We start from the raw sequence: 19,081 nt of genomic DNA on the forward strand, positions 1-19,081 counted from the left end.
TACCACATTTCAAAAGCTTCTGTTTGTAATGTCTCTTACAGCGGACTCTCCGCGATATTTTCAGAAATTTCATCAATGCAAAGTAGTTTCAAGCCCTATTATTCCTTGCAGCGTCTACTTACTCCATGGAATAGCTTATCTGCTATCTATGTTTTCTCTTATGAAAAGAATGAAGGAGATCTTGCCGATTAGCCGTGAAAGAAGGAGGATGTATATGTATGTATTGTTGAGCTAGTCGCCATCTTGATGAGATTCTGTATGAGAAGGAATTTAATACTTGAACTAAACTAAAGTAAGTGTGTTCGCGTATTATTTAACTGATTATTATTGACAGTGTCTATTTACTACGCTGCGTAGCACGGGATCAGTGGGGAACGTCTTATTTACACTGGACGAACCTGCCGTTTTGTATGCTCAAGATATCCAGTTTATTACTTAAAAAAAAAAGGCTAACACGGTCTTACCAGCAGATCTCCGGTCTTCCCCATGTGATCACCGAAAGTTAATAATTATTACAAATGTTTTCAGGACATCGACTGACAATTTTCATCGCACCGAGACTTCGAAATTGTTTCACTGCCTTATGGAATTTAAGTTAAGCGCCTGCTTTGTGAATGAAAATTCCCTTAATATACGCATGGTTCTACTATCCTGATCAGTGAAGCTAAATCAGGCCGGTGAGAGAGAGGTTTTTAAATTTTTTTTGAATACCACAAAAAAATATTAAATTTGGCGACGGTGACAGAGACATTACATGTTTTCTCCTTGTCTTAACTGTTTACCGTCCATGTTTCACGTCCATACATGGCTACACCCCATAGAAATACTTTCAGAAGGGACTTTCTGACTTTTAAATCTATACTCGGTGTTAACAAATTTCTCTTCTTCAGAGACGCTTTCCTTGCCATTGACAGTCTCCATTTTATAGCCTCCTTACTTCAGCCATGATCTGTTATATGGCTGCCCAAATAGCATCTACTACTTTAAGTGCCTCATTTCCTAATCTAATTTCCTGAGAATCACCTGATTTAATTCTACTACATTCCATTATCCTTGTTTTGCTTTTATTGATGTTCATCTTATATCCTCTTTTCAAGGCACTGTCTGTTCCGTTCAATCGCTCTTCCAAGTCCTTTGCTGTCTCTGACAGAATCAGAGTGTTACCAGAAAACCTCAAAGTTTTTATTTCTTCACTCTGAACTTTAATTCCTACTCCAAATTTTTCTTTTGTTTCCTTTACTGCTTTCTCAATGTACAGACTGAATAAGATCGGGGATCGCTACAACCCTGTCTCACTCCCTTCTTAGCCACTGCTTCCTTTTCGTGCCCCTCGACTCTTATAACAGCTACGCCGGGCAGAAGTAGGTCCGACAGGATATCACGGAGAAATCCAATGGCCTTTTGTCACCTCACAGTAAGCGCTACCTTGTGAGGTGTACCTAACGTGAGAGGTCGCTTCAGACAGAAAGTCGGTACTGATGCTGTAGTATACAGAGAAATTGCAGCATTAGAATATTTCAGCGAAATGAAGGAAGATAAGCAGTGGATAGGCACTTGGTGCAGGGAGTGGCAACTGACAGTTAACATAGACAAATGTAATGTATTGCGAATACATAGAAAGAAGGATCCTTTATTGTATGTTTATATGATAGCGGAACAAACACTGGTACAGTTACTTTTGTAAAATATCTGGGAGTATGCATATGGAACGATTTGAAGTGGAATTATCATATAAAATTACTTGTTGGTAAAGCGGGTGCCAGGTTGAGATTCATTGGTAGAGTCCTTAGAAAGTGTAGTCCATCAACAAAGGAGGTGGCTTGCAAAACACTCGTTCGACCTATACTCGAGTATTGCTCATTAGTGTGGGATCCGTACAATGTCGGGTTGACAGTGTAACACCCCACCCATCACTTATCTGGTTTTGGCATGTGTTCACCCCAGGTAATTGACTAACAGATCAACAGAGAGTGCAAAACTGCCGCAATGTCGGATAACGCAAAGAAAGTAATAAGGCCCTGTGACTCCAGATTGAACTGCGGTGGCAGTGTTGACATTAATTGATTCAGAACTGATCCATTTTAATTAAAAAGGGGTGCACATTGATGTTATATTCAGCTATTAAACACCAGATGCAAACGTTGAACATAAAATTAATTAAGAAAGTGACTTGGGATTTCAACTACTTGATTGAAAACAGATGCAGTCGATTAGTGCAGATTTATTTTAACTCACGACCTTCAATCATCACATTATATGACTCTCCTAACAGGCAGTGGTAATAAATTGCGTCTGCGTGGAGTAAAGCGCGATAAATCAAAAGTAATTCCTATCGACTGACCCAGGCGCAATGCGAAGTGTGAGAAGAATTCAACAATACACATCCAATGAAACCCTCGTGGAAACTTTGCCGATGTGATCCAACAAATTGATCAGTGGCTGGAGCGGGCGCAATATCACCAAATTCAGCGTGGCGGAGCGGCATCATTGTGTGGACGTCGGACGACCTCGTGGTGCTGCAAGGCTGCGCTCGTGTATTCACTCCTAGCTATCTTGCTCAGTACATAGCTGAACCCAAAACTTTCTATCTACAAGCTCAATCGTTCCATTTCCTACGTCCTAAACTGCAGAGATGCTCACTCTTTCTCAGGCAAGCTGAGTAAAGAACGCCACATCTGCACTCTAGGCAAGCTGGGAACAGAAGACCTCTACGGAGACTTCTCACAGTCCACTCTTCACCTCGGTTTCCCCTCCAGCAAAATCACTTACGCCAATTGCAGCGCAAGTTGCGTTAATTATGCGTCACTTCCCAGCGCTGACCAATGCCTGCTCTGGAAAGTGAACAAATTCCCACAAAATTCCCCTTCCTCTCAACTTCTGTTATTTATCTCCTCCCAGGCCACCTATCAAGGTTAGCGTCTGCACAACACCAAGTTTTCCGGAATTCTGACTCCCAGGAGAGTACTTCAAATTCCTTGGTCCTATGTTCCCATCGGAGGCTGGTGTATTTTATTCTGTCGCTCTTCACCTGATTTGCTTCACACTCTGCAGACCGTGAATTCAGCGCGAAGTTGCTATAGTCATGAACACGCATATTTTGACCTCTGTTGACCGCTCCACCGTAGCTTTGTGCGGCTTTCTCGCATGTTTCACAGAAAACGAGATGACGGACATTTATCAACAGGCGTACAAGTTCTCCGTCTGTTTCCCAGTACACCAGCATGGGGTCGAGGTCAACCACCCATGCTGTCATTTATCGTAAGGCGGCTGGAGGCCGCACGCGTTACCGCTTTCTCAGAGCTTGAGCTGCCCTAAGCTGCCTATTGTCACTTCCCTTCGCTGTTCCCCAGCTGGCCACGGTCAACTCTAAATACTTCCCTGGGGTAAACTAGCGTCCAGTAAATCGACTCGTTTCCACAAAGTTTTCATGTCATGTGAATCACTTTAAAACTATCACTCGACATTAATTATTCCAATACGTCCATACTATACCCTCTACAAGATGCATTGTGCAATGTCAGTCATTTTGTTCAGCCCTACTGTTCGCTCAACGTAAGTTAGGTGATCTTTAATGACTTCATGTAAGGGGGATAGTTCTTGCCATCTTACAACGGAGGAGATAGAGAAGATCCAAAGAAGAGCGGCGCGTTTCATCACAGGGTTATTTGGTAAGCGTGATAGCAGTTACGGAGATGTTTAGCAAACTCAAGTGGCAGACTCTGCAAGAGAGGCGCTCTGCATCGCGGTGTAGCTTGTTGTCCAAGTTTCGAGAGGGTGCGTTTCTGGATGAGGTATCAAATATATTGCTTCCCCCTACTTATACCTCCTGAGGAGATAACGAATGTAAAATTAGAGAGATTCGAGCGCGCACGGAGGCTTTCTGGCAGTCGTTCTACCCGCGAACCATACGCGACTGGAACAGAAAAGGGAGGTAATGACAGTGGCACGTAAAGTGCCCTCCGCCACACACCGTTGGGTGGTTTGCGGAGTATAAATGTAGATGTAGAATACTTTCAGAAGGCACTTTCTGACATTTAAATCGATACTCGGTGTTAACAAATTTCTCTTCTTCAGAAACGCTTTCCTTGCCATTGCTAGTCTACATTTTATATCCTCCTTACTTCAGCCATGATCAGTTATTTGGCTGCCCAAATAGCATCTACTACTTTAAGTGTCTCATTTCCTAATCTAATTTCCTGAGGATCAACTGATTTAATTCTACTACATTCCATTATCCTTGTTTTGCTTTTATTGATGTTCATCTTATATCCTCTTTTCAAGTCACTGTCTGTTCCGTTCAATCGCTCTTCCAAGTCCTTTGCTGTCTCTGACAGAATCAGAGTGTCATCAGAAAACCTCAAAGTTTTTATTTCTTCACCCTGAACTTTAATTCCTACTCCAATTTTTTTTTCCTTTACGGCTTGCTCAATGTACAGATTGAATAAGATCGGGGGCCGGTTGGGGTGGCCGAACGGCTCTAGGCGCTACAGTCTGGAACCGCGCGACCGCTACGGTCGCAGCTTCGAATCCTGCCTCGTGCATGGATGTGTGTGATGTCCTTAGGTTAGTTAGGTTTAAGTAGTCCTAAGTTCTATGGGACTGATGACCTCAGAAGTTAAGTCCCATAGTGCTCAGAGCCATTTGAACCATTTGAATAAGATCGGGGATAGGCTAGAACCCTGTCTCACTCCGTTCTCAACCACTGCTTCCTTTTCGTGGCCCTCGACTCTTATGACAGCTACGCCGGGCAGAAGTAGGTCCGACAGGATATCACGGAGGTATCCAATGACCTTTTGTCACCTCAGTGTATGCGCTACCTTGTGAGGTGTACCCAACGTGAGAGGTCGATTCAGACAGAAAGTCGGCATTGCAAAGCAGACTGACGGCCGGGTGGCAGAGACGACCTCAGGGAGGCCCGCTAGGATAATGGTACGCAGCGGCAGCGGCGCGTCGCCGTAGCGGTAAACGGGTACAGGCACAGGTGCGGCGGTGGGTTTGGGCGCGTGCGGCTGAATGGGCGGCCGGCCGGCGGCGCTGGCGGCGTGGGAGGAGCTGAATGGGCCGCGGCGGCGGGGCGGGCGCGCCGGGCTCCCCGCGCCAGTCGGCGGCGCGCGCTCCAGCCGGACGGATCGCGGAGCAGTGTGCGCAGTCGCGTAGCGGGACCGGGACAGCGGCTAGCGGCATGTGGAGCGGCTCCGGGTGGTGGGCGGCGCTGGCGGCGGCGGTGGCGCTGGCCGCGGCGGTGCGGGCGCAGCAGGCCGGGCCCTACGAGGACGCGGCCGCGCCGGCGCCCGGCTCGCGCGGCGCCCGCATCCGTTGCTATGACGACACCGGCAAGCCACAGGTGAGTCCCGGCCGCAACAGGTACCTCCGGCAGCGCGTGTGAGACTCGGCCGGCCCAGTGTTCTCCCGCGCAGTGATATCCCAACTCGAGTGGTTGCTTCCATCTTACCCACGTTACTTCATCAGGCAGATCCCCGATTACGATTGAAAGCACCGTCGACGACAGGGTCTTTAGTGCCGACGTTGCTTCAGGTGCTACGAGCGCCTACCTTCGACGGTTTCGCCAGATGGACTCCATCAAAACTGCACGAAAGTCTAATAAATAATGAACGAAGGACTTTGGGTATTTTTCGCAAATTTCTAGGGCGTGTTTAGATCTAACGAATGCTGCTCTAACACGATGTGATCCTGAAACGTTTTCGCTAAGTTGAGGTTCAAAGTTTTACGAACCTGTTGAATGCCAGTAGGTGAGCGCTAACCGCGAATAGCGGCGTTTGTGCAACTGACTAGAGTGGCACACTAGAATTCAGTACCTGCTGCGTTCGAATGCCTCCTTTACAGGGATCCCTACCTCAGTCGGTAAAAACGGAACCCTTATAGGTTCACTTTGTTGTCTGTCTGTCTACGCGACTCGTAAGAACTCCTTTTCTCAGGAACGGGTAGATATATCATGTTATAAATATGTCACATATTGTCTACGGTCGCTTAGCGGTACAAAAAACTGAAGGTTCTAAGTCAACGAAATCAAACGATACAAACATTCATGTCAAATATTTTGATACTCACCTCACTCGTCAAACCTATAGGGTACTTCCCGTTGCCCTAGAATCATGAAATTTGACAAGAAACAAGGTTTCACAGTAAACCTAGACAAAAAAAATCCAAAAATTGTGAAAATTTTTTGTCATTTGTTACCTGACTGACTGTCTGTCCGTCCGTCTATTAAGATGCTATTTCTTTAAGAACGGGTAGACGTATCAAATAGAAATTTACGTCACCTACTGAGGTCTTGGTCCCTTGGTGGTGTAATAAATGTACGCTTCTAAGCCAATGAAGTCAAAAGATATGGCTATTTATGTCGCATATTTTGATACTCGCAAACTCACTTATCAAAACTAATTCCACTGACCTAGAATCATGAAATTTGGCGAAAAGCATGGTTTCACAGTACAAGTAAAGAAAGTAATCAGAAAATTGTTAATTTTTAATTATGTCACACGAAAATAATTTTTATTTCTCATTTGTTACCTGACTTCAAACTTTATATTAACACTTTCCTGAGAGTTTTGGAATCCCCGGACCGATATCTTCCCAGTATCGATGTTGATAACAGGCGAACATCGTCGATATTATCCATTCCTGGAATGGATGAAAAGTCTATAAAAGTAATTAAATTAGTACGGAATCCTCAAGCGGGAGTTCTAGTCGCATCTGGCCAATTTACTTTTTTTTTCTAATCTCCCGCCAAGCGCTGATATCTCCACAACCACGTTTATTTAGAAAGGAACGTTGATAGTAATAAAGGTAATCATTGCTATACATTTATGGCTAGGTATAATCGAGGTATAATAAGGAATCGTGATAATAATTGCCTGTGATTCAATGGCCAGGTACAAGTCCTTCTATTGGACGCCACTTTGGCTATTTGCGTGTCTGTGGTCTTCTCCAGTTATCCAGCCATGGGAAGGGGAAATACAGTTGAACGCTGAATCCAAATAACGTGTCGTTCCTAGCGACTTTCACCATGGTTGAGACGTGAAGGTTAGATTAAAGACATACTGAAAGTTTCTGTTGTCTTGCCGGGTTTAGATCCCGTGACCTCGTGGTTTCCAGTCACCCGCTTTGCCGCTTGGTTACCAGGCCCGACTGGAATCGTAATGAAATTGGCCGTGAAAAATTGTAGTTATGGAAAAATTATTCGACAGTAAAACCCATCGCTGTTATTCGTAGCTCACGGGGTCATCGTTATATTCACGCGTGTATGGAAAATACAGCAGGTACAGCCCTGAATGCATCGATAATTATATGTTCGTTACAACACGGTTTCTTATTGTATTTAGAGTACATCTCGCCACGAAAGTACCACAATGATTAACACTGTTATTGTTGTCCCTTTCCAAAGAAAAATCTTTCGTTATGGTGATACAAGTGTTTGGTGGTAGAATGAAGAGGCTCGAATGAAGAAGTACCAGAATTCTAGTCTGCCACTTTGCAGGCTGCACTAACGCTGCTCATTGACGGTTAGCACTCTCGTATGGTATTCAATAGGCTCGTAAAACTTTGGAACTCTATTTATCGAGAACCCCTACAATGCGCATCATATTGTAGCAGCACTTGTTACATAGGTACTAGTATAGTGTTGCGAAAGATGAGCAAAATAAGTGTATAGTTCCATGAACAGTAAATAAACTATTATAGTTAGTGGCACAAATTTTACACATTGTATATCCCAAATATATTAAGGTTCGTTATGTTACGCTTAAGAAACTGAAAAATTACATCATTTGATCCTGTTAGCTATGTTCGCCACGTAAGTAGCCCATTTCAACAGGGTCACAGGTTCGAATTCTGCCGTAGACTAGAATTGGATATCAATTTTAGAATCGTACAGGTCAGCCTTTGAGTGAGTGTATACTGTGGCCTTCAGGGTTTCTCAAGCTCATCTCGGGAAACATCAGAACAGGGTACAAAAGCTACACAGATTATTAAGAAATGATATGCATTGCATTAGACATAGCACGGCAAGTGTAATCCATCTCAAAGAATTTCGTTATAATATCCTTGTGAGAAAGTGTAAGAGTGTTACCATGGTGTACGTTGATCACAATGTCTGCTAAATCTCGAAGCATTAACGAAGTGTCGTGTATAGACGTCTTAGATAAGTATAGTCACACTTTAGCTGGGAGATCCGCTATGGCAAAATTAAAATGTAGCTCGTGGAGAGACGCTGACAAGTCAGCTAAAGTAGATACAGTACTTAGATATTTTTACCACAGTCCATGGAAGGAAATGCAAAATTCCACTTTTGGAGATCTGAAGGAGACATTTACTCCAGCTTGATACCTCTCAATCAAGTGACAGGGGGTCACATTTCCACCACCATTGCCTCAAAATTGACCTTACATTTCGGTATCATGTGTAGGGCGAATTGTTATTTTCTGGAGTAATGGGTTTCAAATTCCTGACTGAGAATACATCGCTACATTTCTTTAAGCTTAACTAAAGTATATTAGGCGAATATCGCGACATTTTCTTAAACAGGCCAAATGGTTCAAATGGCTCTGAGCACTATGGGACTTAACATCTGAGGTCATCAGTCCCCTAGAGCTTAGAACTACTTAAACCTAACTAACCTAAGGACATCACACACATCCATGCCCGAGGCATCATTCGAACTTGCGACAGTAGCAGCCTCGTGGTTCCGGACTGAAGCTCGTAGAACCGCTCGGCCACGGCGGCCGGGACTGTATGAAGGAAGATCAGTGAGAATGAACACAAGGAGAGGGTACTCAGTGTGTGAACGAACTCTTCAAAGCCGACCCTCAGCTACAGCACGCTCTATCTCGCGCACCGATATAGTTACGTTACAAAACGCCATGTTACACGCCACCATTCGAAGCTCCTTAGTGGCAAAGGGCTACAGGTATGTAGACATGAAGAATAAAGTTGTAAAATTTTAATAACGTTTGTTTTATTTAAAAAGCTTTAAGAGTTTTCACATTAAAAATTCGGAGCCACTACTTGTCGGCAGGCCCTCGTACATCAGAGAAGTTTAAATGCCGGCCGGAGTGGCCGAGCGGTCCTAGGCGCCACAGTCTGGAACCGCGCGACCGCTACGGTCGCACGTTCGAATCCTGCCTCGGGCATGGATGTGTCTGATGTCCTTAGGTTAGTTAGGTTTAAGTAGTTCTAAGTTGTAGGGGACTGATGACCTCAGAAGTTAAGTCCTATAGTGCTCAGAGCAATTTGAACCGTTTTTTTTTTCTTTTTTTTTTTTCTTTAAATTCAAATTATTCACGCTGTCTCGCGTTGGTAGAATTCTCCTACAACACTCCAGAAGTGCGAAGGAATTGCCGTGATGTGAGATTAATGCATCTCAGGCAGTATAGACGAAGCGTTTCGTGTAGCAGTACTTCTACAGCTTTTGTCTCCACACGCACGTCAATTTTACGGGTAATGGTTTCGCTCAGTGTAATTTTTACTTTCGCGTTTTTTGTCGTCCAAGCATCCTTCTCGCCGTGTGCGGCGTGGATATTACTTGTTCCGCCTCACAATTACACAGACTCATGCAAAGCAAAGTCACGCAACATATCCGCCCCTGTACCTGCTCCATCGCCACGTGCTGCAAGCGTTATGCAGCAGCCCAACCTCCTGTAGGAAACCTCTGACCTGAGAGAGAAAGAGAGAGAGAGAGATAGAGAGAGAGAGGAGGGGGTGGGAGAACGTTAGCAGTGTTGTATTCACTTTCTAGCGATGAATTACTTTTGTCTTATTGTGAAAATAGTCCAGTAGGAATTCTGGTATCGGTTCCCAGCTCCTCCGTCCACGCCGTAATATTGTACTTGAGGTCCATAATCAGAAGTTCTCTCTTATTTTACAAAACGCCTTGCCAGACAATTTTGTTGGGATGGACATTCTCTGACGACAGGATTCCTCATACCTACTTCACTATTAATTACTCTCAGTTCCTTCTGTTTTCGATTGCGTCTGTTTCAAAGATACTAGAATAGTAAACAAACTCCTAGCATCCTATCAAAGATATAATTAGGCTTACATATTTTTAAGCTTTCAGAAATTGAGTGAAGTCTCGATTTATCGAAAGAACGGCAGCTCAATTTTTTCTATTCTGCGTGGCATGCGTAGAACCCATTTATCGTCAGTTGCTCCGATGGGTACACCGAACCGCAGGGAAACGAACACATGTTCTTAAGTCCGCGACAGACTGAGTTCATGAAGTGAACGAAACGCTAACAAGTCCGTAGCGAAATCGATATAGCAATACAACAGTTCCAGATCAGTAACCGCACGAGAACGGAAACAAACTAAGTCAACTTGGTTGTGCAGTGGCGCGATACAAACACCTACAAAGTGCAGCAAAAAGTGAGCCGCGTCGCGAACCCGAGCCACAAGCTCAGCGACAAGCAGTCGACGTGAGTGGCGCCAAGTGACGCGCGTATCTCGGCGGGGAACCCCAATCACTGCCGGATACGAAACAATTTTTACGATAGCCTTTGATTTCTGTACAAAGACTCTGTTGCCCAATATCGTAGATACGCTTTTTTATTCCTCTTATTTTGATTCAGTTTTCATTCATTGTAATTTAGATTGTATCGTACAATTATCGGTGGATGTACCCATGGTTGGTAAGCTGTTTCAGCGACCGATCCAAATATAAATAAAACAGAGTGCAGTACCGACAGCTGTTCATTTCTGATATGTTTCGGAGGTTTTGCTGTGTGATCAGGTGGCAGTTCCGGTGTTTAATTCACGTGGACTGCTCCTGGAAAACCGTCGATGTCGAAGTAAGTGCACCTGCGTTGTGCACTTTCCTCGCCAGCTCTGTATCTCAGTTTTACTCATTCGCTGTTAGATGCATAGGACTACAGATACATCTGCACGTCGTTTTTTCCCAGGAGCGGTGCCCATGAGCTAAACACCCGAACTGCCAGGCACTTAAATGTGATTTGCAGAGTATCCATGTAGATGTAGAATTGATAGAGAAAAGCACCCGAAACCTACCGTAAACAAAAAACTTAAGATTTAGTGACGGCTCACGTTGTGTTGTCGTTTATTATTAATTATTATCATTTCTAGAATGATTATACTCTCTCTCTCTCTGATTGCCACCTATTGTTACAATGCATCTCAAACGTCTAATGTAAGCTACGTATCCCGACCGACGCGTGAGGGACCCTGAAAACTGACTGAAATTCGTAATTGTATTAGTGAATAATATTGATAATAGTAATAAACTTTCTCACAGTAGTTTAAGAACCTGCCAAAGACGGATAAAATGAAATCTGAATATAGTAGTTTCTATACCTGCGCAAGTCAATTTCCGAAGCGCTCGTAGTACCCATCTCACACATGAACATATTTTACGAGCAGTTATTGTTGAAAAACTCTATTGTTTCAGAGCTTTACTCCTAGAACCCTCTAATCAACTCCTTTACTGCATCTTTTTACAGTTCTGTTTGTAACGAAACAAACATGTACAATTCCCAAACGCAAATCTTTCAGATCCCTAGTCGGGTAGGTAGATCGAAAAATTGGAAAAGGGGCGTCGATACGTTGAAGACATTGCGGGAAGCAAATAAGTCAGGGGCAGGGAGAACAGGATTTCTGGTTACGCCAGTACAGGTTTATCAGCACAAAATCAAATAGGGAATGCAGAAGTAGGTCGAATAATGAATAAGAAAGCAGGAATACGCGTAAGCTGCTATGTATGGCATTGTAAACCACTGTTTTAGGCAAGTCAAACGTGAAGGCAACATCCAACACAGTACTAAGTTTTGTACGCCTACTACATACGCAGAATGCGAAGAATTGAAAGAATGTCTAATTCTTTGTGTGACTCGACGAGCCGGATGCATGTCTTAATTTTATGCCATTTTAGCGACTTGTGTGTCCCTAACCTACCCCAGTTATCCAAGCGAGGAGATGGAACCTGCAATTTAACGTGGAATCCGAACCACGGGTCGTGCCTGGTGACTCCTCACCCCGTTAAGAGGTGAAGGCTAGATTAAAGACAGACTAAAAATTTACGTGATCTGACCGGGACTCAATTTTTTGGAAATTTGTGGTAAGTTCCTAAGGGACCAAACTGCTGAGGTCATCGGTCCCCAAGCTTACTCACTACTTAATGTAACATAAACTAACTTACACTAAGGACAACACACACACACACACACACACACACACACACACACACACACACATACCCAAGGGAGGACTCGAACCTCCGACAGGTGGGGGGGGGGCAGGGGGCAGGGGGGAGGAGGGGGGGCAGGGAGCCAGGTGAACCGTGACAAGGTGCCCCTGACCGAGCGGCTACCCCGAGCGGCCCGGGATTCAATCCCTGGACCTTTCGTTTTCCACGCATGCACTTTATCACTACACCGTCAGGCCAGACAGAATATAAGCGGTGTTCTAAAATTGCCGTTATAAACTTCTCGGTCTTGTACAGGGAGTGAGTACATAATATTTTGAATAGGAACCCATGTCCGGAAAGTACCGTTCCCGCTCTACCACGGTTTCAATTCAGATGTGTAACTCTTCCGCTTGAGAAACTGAATTAGGCGTGACGTAGTACAATTATCAGGTAACATTTCGAAAAGAAACATAACAAAATATCCATTTATCACGTAATCATATTTATTTGTACTAGCACTTAAAAAATACGTGTTTAATTATTCCAAAACATGGAAGAACCCAGCATATGATAAGTTCCGAACATTATTGATGCATTACATCAGGTGACCGTCTGACGTAGTACACGTCACCCTTTTTACCCTGTTACATACCAGAATAGGGAACTCTGAGACTTTACTCCTTCCCTCAGCAGACGTGGACGCGTTATACATCTGAAGTGAAACCATTGTAGACCGGAAATGGTACGTTTCCAGACGTGGCTACCTGTTCAAAATATTGGAATATGTACTCACTCCGCTCTACAAGTCATAGAAGTTTTTAACGGGAATTTCCGAACACCCTATATTGTGACACGAAAAACATGATCAAAAAGTCAATGGAGACGAAAATTTAATTTTGATGGGTGATGAATTCGATAGTAGGAAAAGGACGAGAGGCTGGAAGACGGTAGAGGAATGAAAGGGAAAGCCGCTTGGTACAATTTTGTACCAAGCGCGATACAGATAATGATGATAAAAGTACTAAAAGGCTAATTTTATTAAATTAACCGGTATTGTTAAATACATATATTTCAGTTTAAAAACGACAGACTGTGCTTGCTTACACAATTATGAAATCTTTTCTGCCTTATACAGTTTCATAGATATTCATTCCGTAACACAGTTCCTTCATTCAGTCAGGTTTTCAGCAAAAAAATTAAACAAGTGCAAACATACGTATCACGTAGGTATTCCTTGGATATCCAAACATCTATATCTATATTGAACATTAAAAACTTTTTTTTTAAAGGAAAGTAGGAAAGCCATTGGAACAGCTTCGAAGTTTCGCCTAGTAATCAAAATAAGCACTTATCACGATATCGGAACTGGTGAACTGAATACTTCATAACACACAGAATCCAGTACGTCGAAGTTAGTAGAGAAGCATCGGAAGAACCTAAAGTGGCACTCTGTCTATCTCAAAGAAGTGTGGCAGGAGTGTTCCTTCATGAAATATATACTGCCTGATGAGGAGTACCGAGACAGTGCTAAACTAAACTCCGCCCGACCGGCCGCCGTGTCATCCTCAGTCCATTGGCGTCACTGGATGCGGGTAAGGGGGACATGTGGTCAGCACACCGTTCTCCCGGCCGTATGTCAGTTTATGAGACCGGAGCCGCTACTTCTGAATCAAGTAGCTCCTCAATTTGCCTCATAAGGGCTGAGTGCACCCCGCTTGCTAACAGCTGTCGGCAGACTGGATGGTCACCCATCCAAGTGCTAGCCCAGTCCGACAGCGCTTAACTTCGGTGATCTGACGGCAACCGGTGTTACTACTGCGGCAAGGCCGTTGGCCCAGACACCCATTAGTGGACATTAGTAAGACGTTTGCCCACCTTTCGCCTCTATGACGGTTTGAACTCCGCTGGAGGCACCATCAGTTGGCTGCACGAATGCCTGTGGAGGAATCACAGCCCTTTCTTCCTCTAGAGTCGAAACCCGAGAATAAAGTAATCTTGGACGCTGCGATCTGGAGCGAAGTCAACGTTCTAACTCATATGAAAGTGGTTCCACCGAGTTCAGGTCTGGAATCTGCGCAGGCCAGTCCATTTCAAGCATCTTATTGTCCACAAACCTTTATCTCACAGATGCTACCTTATGTCAGCGTGCATTGTCATGCTGGTGCAATCATCGTCTCCGAACTGCTCCTCTACTGTACTCAATCCACAGTGGCTGTAAAATGTGTTCATATCCTTCCGCTTTTAGTGTTTGCTTAAGTGAAATAAGGAGGCCATGCCCCACCCACGAAAAACTCCCCCATACCGTAACAGCACCTCCACTGTTGGCATTACACATAATGGCAGCTAAGATACGCCAGCCATTCGCTAAACACAAACCCATCCATCTGGTCGCCACACCGTACAGCGTGATTCATTTCTCCGAATCACTCGTTTCTGGTCATTCACTGTCCAGTGACGTCCCTCTACGCGACATTAAATGTCACGTACCATTGAGTATAGAAATGTGTGACTTATGAGAATCCGGCCGGAGTGGCCGAGCGGTTCTAGGCGCTTCAGTCTGGAACCCCGCGACCACTACGGTCTCAGTTTCGAATCCTGCCTCGGGCATGGATGTGTGTGTCGTCCTTAGGTTAGTTAGGTTTAAGTAGTTCTATGTTCTAGGGGACTGATGACCTCAGATGTTAAGTCCCATAGTGCTCAGAGCCATTTTGAACTTATGAGGAGCTGCTCAACGCTATTTTTTTTTTAACTCCCGGCGCACAGTCATTGTGTTAGATGGACTGCTGGTAGCAATTCCGAACTCATGAGTGATATCTCCCGCTGATTTCATGTTTAGCTGTGCGGCCCCCAGTCCTTCAGTAAGTGAGGTTTACATGGTCTTGGCTTTGATGTGATTGTTCCTTCCCGTTTTCACTTCAGAGGCACAGCACCAACAGTCGAACTGAGCAGCTTTAGAAGGGCTGGAATGTCCCTGATGGATTTGTTCTTACTTTGCATGCAATGACTGGTCCACGTTCGTAGTCGCTCGGCCGTCCTGACCGATCCATGCTCTTGTAACTGATTCTCTATTGACAACACAATACGCCCCGCCTTCTTTTATATTGCTTGGTCGCCTCTCTTCACATCTAACGCTCAGTTCCGCATTCCATAGGATTGTCCAGATACTTTTGATCAGATAGTATATAGACGTTGTGGCATACAATGTTTATAACTCTCTGTTACTCTTTAAGCCTGTTCACGAAGGCCACAACGCTGAAATTTTTACTGGTAAATCTCTTATAAAACTGTCGTTCGGCCAGTACTTAAATATTGTTAAGCGGTTTGTGGCTGTTACCACACTGGATTACCCGAGGAAATACAGAAGATTCACAGAAAGGCTAGGTGCTTCGCCACTATATCTGTCCTGCGTATACGGAACAATAGAGCCTATCAGCTATTTCTCTTCCCTCATACCGTTCTGGTTTACCATGTGTCCTCCAACACAGACCACCATAAGTTGGCACACAGAGTTCTTATGTAGGTGCAGATGTATAAACGGTGCAGTGTAAACAGGAACGAAGCAAATACACCTACGGCACGTGAAATATATCACACAATGCACTTCTATCAGAATTTTCCTGGATTTCACGAAAAGGGCTCCGACAGTGCTGAAGAGTTCGTCATATATATATTGGCTGTGTGTTCCATGACCGGATGGACTTCCTGACAGTAAAGTTATTTTAAGCGCTGAAGATGTGGAGAGAGAGATAGGAAGCACATCCGCTATCTAAACGACTCGTAAACTGCGTCCTGTGTGTTCTCGTGATGAAATGTTAGCGTGCGGTACTTTGTTGGATAAGTTAGGTAATCAAGCTCAAATTCGTGTAAGTGGCTTTCCAGTAAACACATCACGCCCTGGCTGGTCGCAGTGTCCAGTCGTTTTTCTACATGGCTATGTACGAAAGCGTCAGTGCTCGAGGTCAGTAACGCACGCAGAATGCCAACAACGGACCAGGAGGTAACAGGTTCGACTCCCTGTAGTACAAGAGATGATCATCCTCCACTCACACATCCCGAATAAACACTGACTCTGTTAATAGAAACAACGAATATCAAACCGAGCGCAGGATCTGTCATTACAGTGATTTCGTGTAAATTTGGCAACTAACTGTTCTGTCCATTCCAGTTAGTTTGTTTCTGAAATCAGACAGTGTGACGTAAAGACACGTCATCGGATTAATGTGAAAAAATTGTTGTTAGTCCGTTCGCATTCCCTGTATCTGCCAATGTCATAGACACCGCAGAGCATATGGTGAATGCATAGATATACCTTATCTTTTTTTTTTTAAAGAAATGAAGTTCAGTTTGCGGTGCCAATTAACAGCAGAATGATGACGCTGACGGAAAATTTGCTCAATTATGCAAAATGAAACTAGGATAACGCTCGCGGCGGTTTTGAAGCCAACATTGTGACATTGTTGAATCAACCATCCTAATGCTTAACTGGAGTGTTTTAGGGGAAGCCTGTACTGTCTGACTGCGGAGAACCGAATGGGAGTTTGAACCCTAACCTTTCCTTAGACTAATGCACCAGTTCAGCGTAATGTATGTTTCCTTATAATTGTAAAATGATAGGATGAGAAGTATCTATAATATGCTCTGGCTCTCTCTATAAAATTAATACAATGAACCGACCACGCGTTAAGGTACTCGCTACAGAAGAACTTAATATAGGAAAGAAGTAAAACTGAAACGTAGAATGAAGTAAAACAGTGGAAGAGTTTCATTACTTCGTTATTTGCGTGGCCATAGTGCCCGTAGATGTTGTATGGTGTTTCAAATCGCTCTGTCAATTACTAAGAATTTCTATGTATCTTACTATCTTTTTCGTTTTATTAATTTAAAACATCGCCAGTTATTATTTCATTTTCGTCTGTTTTCTGTTTACATGCAGGAGTGTCGCCTGCTTACGTATCTGTCATGTATTGGTACCTACGTACTGTTCTTTTCTTTTTAACCTGTTTTCACTTGACTTGCAGAGACGGACGCGAGTAAACACTTATGTGCAACAGTATGAAATATTGAGTTTTGCGTCACGAAACGTCCTTGACGATGTTTTAAACCAGTTTGGTAAAATAATCACGAACTTTTAGTACTCACATAGATGATTTAGAAAAACCTTAAATAAGTTTTTAAAACGCTGATCCTCAAACAGTGTGATGTGCTATGTAGGTAACGTCTTAGGTAATGAGGAGATAATCTACATTCATTCAACTTGCTTCAGACTCATAGCTACATCCACATTTACGCTTATACCATAAAACAATACTACAGGATGTAGCGCAGGGTACATCATGTCCGACTGTGCCTCCCCTCATCCCTTCCTGTTGCATTAATTGCTAATTAGGTTCTCCCCTCATCCTTCCAACTGCACTAGTAACTAATTCGATTCCTTGGATGTGGTATCAGACACACTATTCATTTAGAGCGATTGTGCATAGTCAGTCTTACCGCCCTTCCATTGCTCGATGCCTCCTCCATTTAAAAATAAAGGGTTATACTGACTGAACGTCATTATACGGAATGAAACAGAACGCCAAAACATTCCACAGTGCGTATTAAATGGCGACACTCATACAGACTGTAACGGAACGCAACGTCACTATCAAGAATTATCGGGAAGGAAGTTTGTACGTTGACTTCGGCGAAGGGACGGTGGCGTCATCTGCTAGCATTGGAAGTTACCGTAATCTCGATGCGCTCACTCATGACGTACTCGTAATATTGTAGCTGATGTATTCTTAATCTATATGATTTGTTTTGTCTTCGTGACATTTTGAAGGCTACCTAACGACGTTGATATATTTCGTCTGAGTGCTCTTATACAGAAAGGCCAAATATATGAAAGCCAGAAGGGTTCGGGTTTTATAATATCCGGACGAAGAGATAATAAAATAAATAAGTTAAACAATATTCATTAAAAATATTTTTTTAATATCTGCATTGAAGGAGAAATATATAATTATTTGATGTCTTGTGAAAATAATAGGGGTAGAGGAAGAAGACTGTGTATTGCCCTATATATATTGTTTGATATGTAGGCTACATATGTGTGTAGGCTATATATTTTCTCGACCACAAAAGTATAGAGGTCTTGAGTACTCAGTCTTACGGTCGTCAAATATATCTGTTATTCATTTTACTTCACTATTAATAACGTTAATCGTTTATAGTGCCTTAACTCTGACACTATATTCCTAGTTCTTGTATCGCGGATGGTATCTCATAACCACAAGATGACGGTTCGGTACTTGGCTTAGCGAGCGACGTGCCGACGTTCCATCTAGTGTGAACACACCACCATTTGTCGATGACGTTCCGTAACGGTATGTTGACGTCCAGAGTGAATCTACTTTTACATACTTGCATTTGACAATACCGTTCTCTTTCCTTCGTTTCGTTCCAGTGACTACAGTTTGAATCGATTTTAATTTTGTGTGGCTTCCAGTTGTAACAAGACATCCTCCTCTAGCACTACTTTTCCTAAACATTAGGTATCGATACCAATATTACTTCATGAATTTTGGACAGGTTAATATTATCTCGGTTGCTTTTCTGAAAACTTTCATACAATTTTATATACAGTATGTAATATTTCAAGCTAAAATTTATGAAAAGCAACTACTTTACAAAATATTTTAGTTGCTATGTTATAATCGATAAGTACTAGTTCTGAATTTACAATTAAAATTATTTTTTAGAAACATTTGAAATTACGAATTATTTGCACATTTAAAATCTCAATTATTAATTACACAATCCTGTACTGTTTACTATGTTTATATCTGGGTTCATTTATGAAATAATAATCGAAAACTACTTGGAATTTGTTAAGAAAAGTTAAGAAAAGTTAAGAAAAGTTGTACGTTGACCTGGAGTCAAACCTGA

The 19,081-nt window shown here is 43.2% G+C and overlaps 1 protein-coding gene across 1 annotated transcript in view; it reads left to right on the forward strand.

Moving 5' to 3' along the window:
• Positions 1 to 5,167: 5,167 nt before the first annotated feature.
• The window catches only part of LOC126481697 (laminin subunit gamma-1), a 1,171,409-nt gene continuing 1,157,495 nt past the window's right edge, over positions 5,168 to 19,081 (forward strand). The window contains exon 1 of the mRNA XM_050105645.1: positions 5,168 to 5,344. Within this exon, the coding sequence (XP_049961602.1) occupies positions 5,183 to 5,344 (162 nt within the window). The 5' untranslated portion in view covers positions 5,168 to 5,182. The remainder of the gene's footprint in view (positions 5,345 to 19,081) is intronic.

Source organism: Schistocerca serialis, chromosome 5 (assembly GCF_023864345.2).
Source record: "Schistocerca serialis cubense isolate TAMUIC-IGC-003099 chromosome 5, iqSchSeri2.2, whole genome shotgun sequence".
Lineage (NCBI taxonomy): Eukaryota > Metazoa > Arthropoda > Insecta > Orthoptera > Acrididae > Schistocerca > Schistocerca serialis.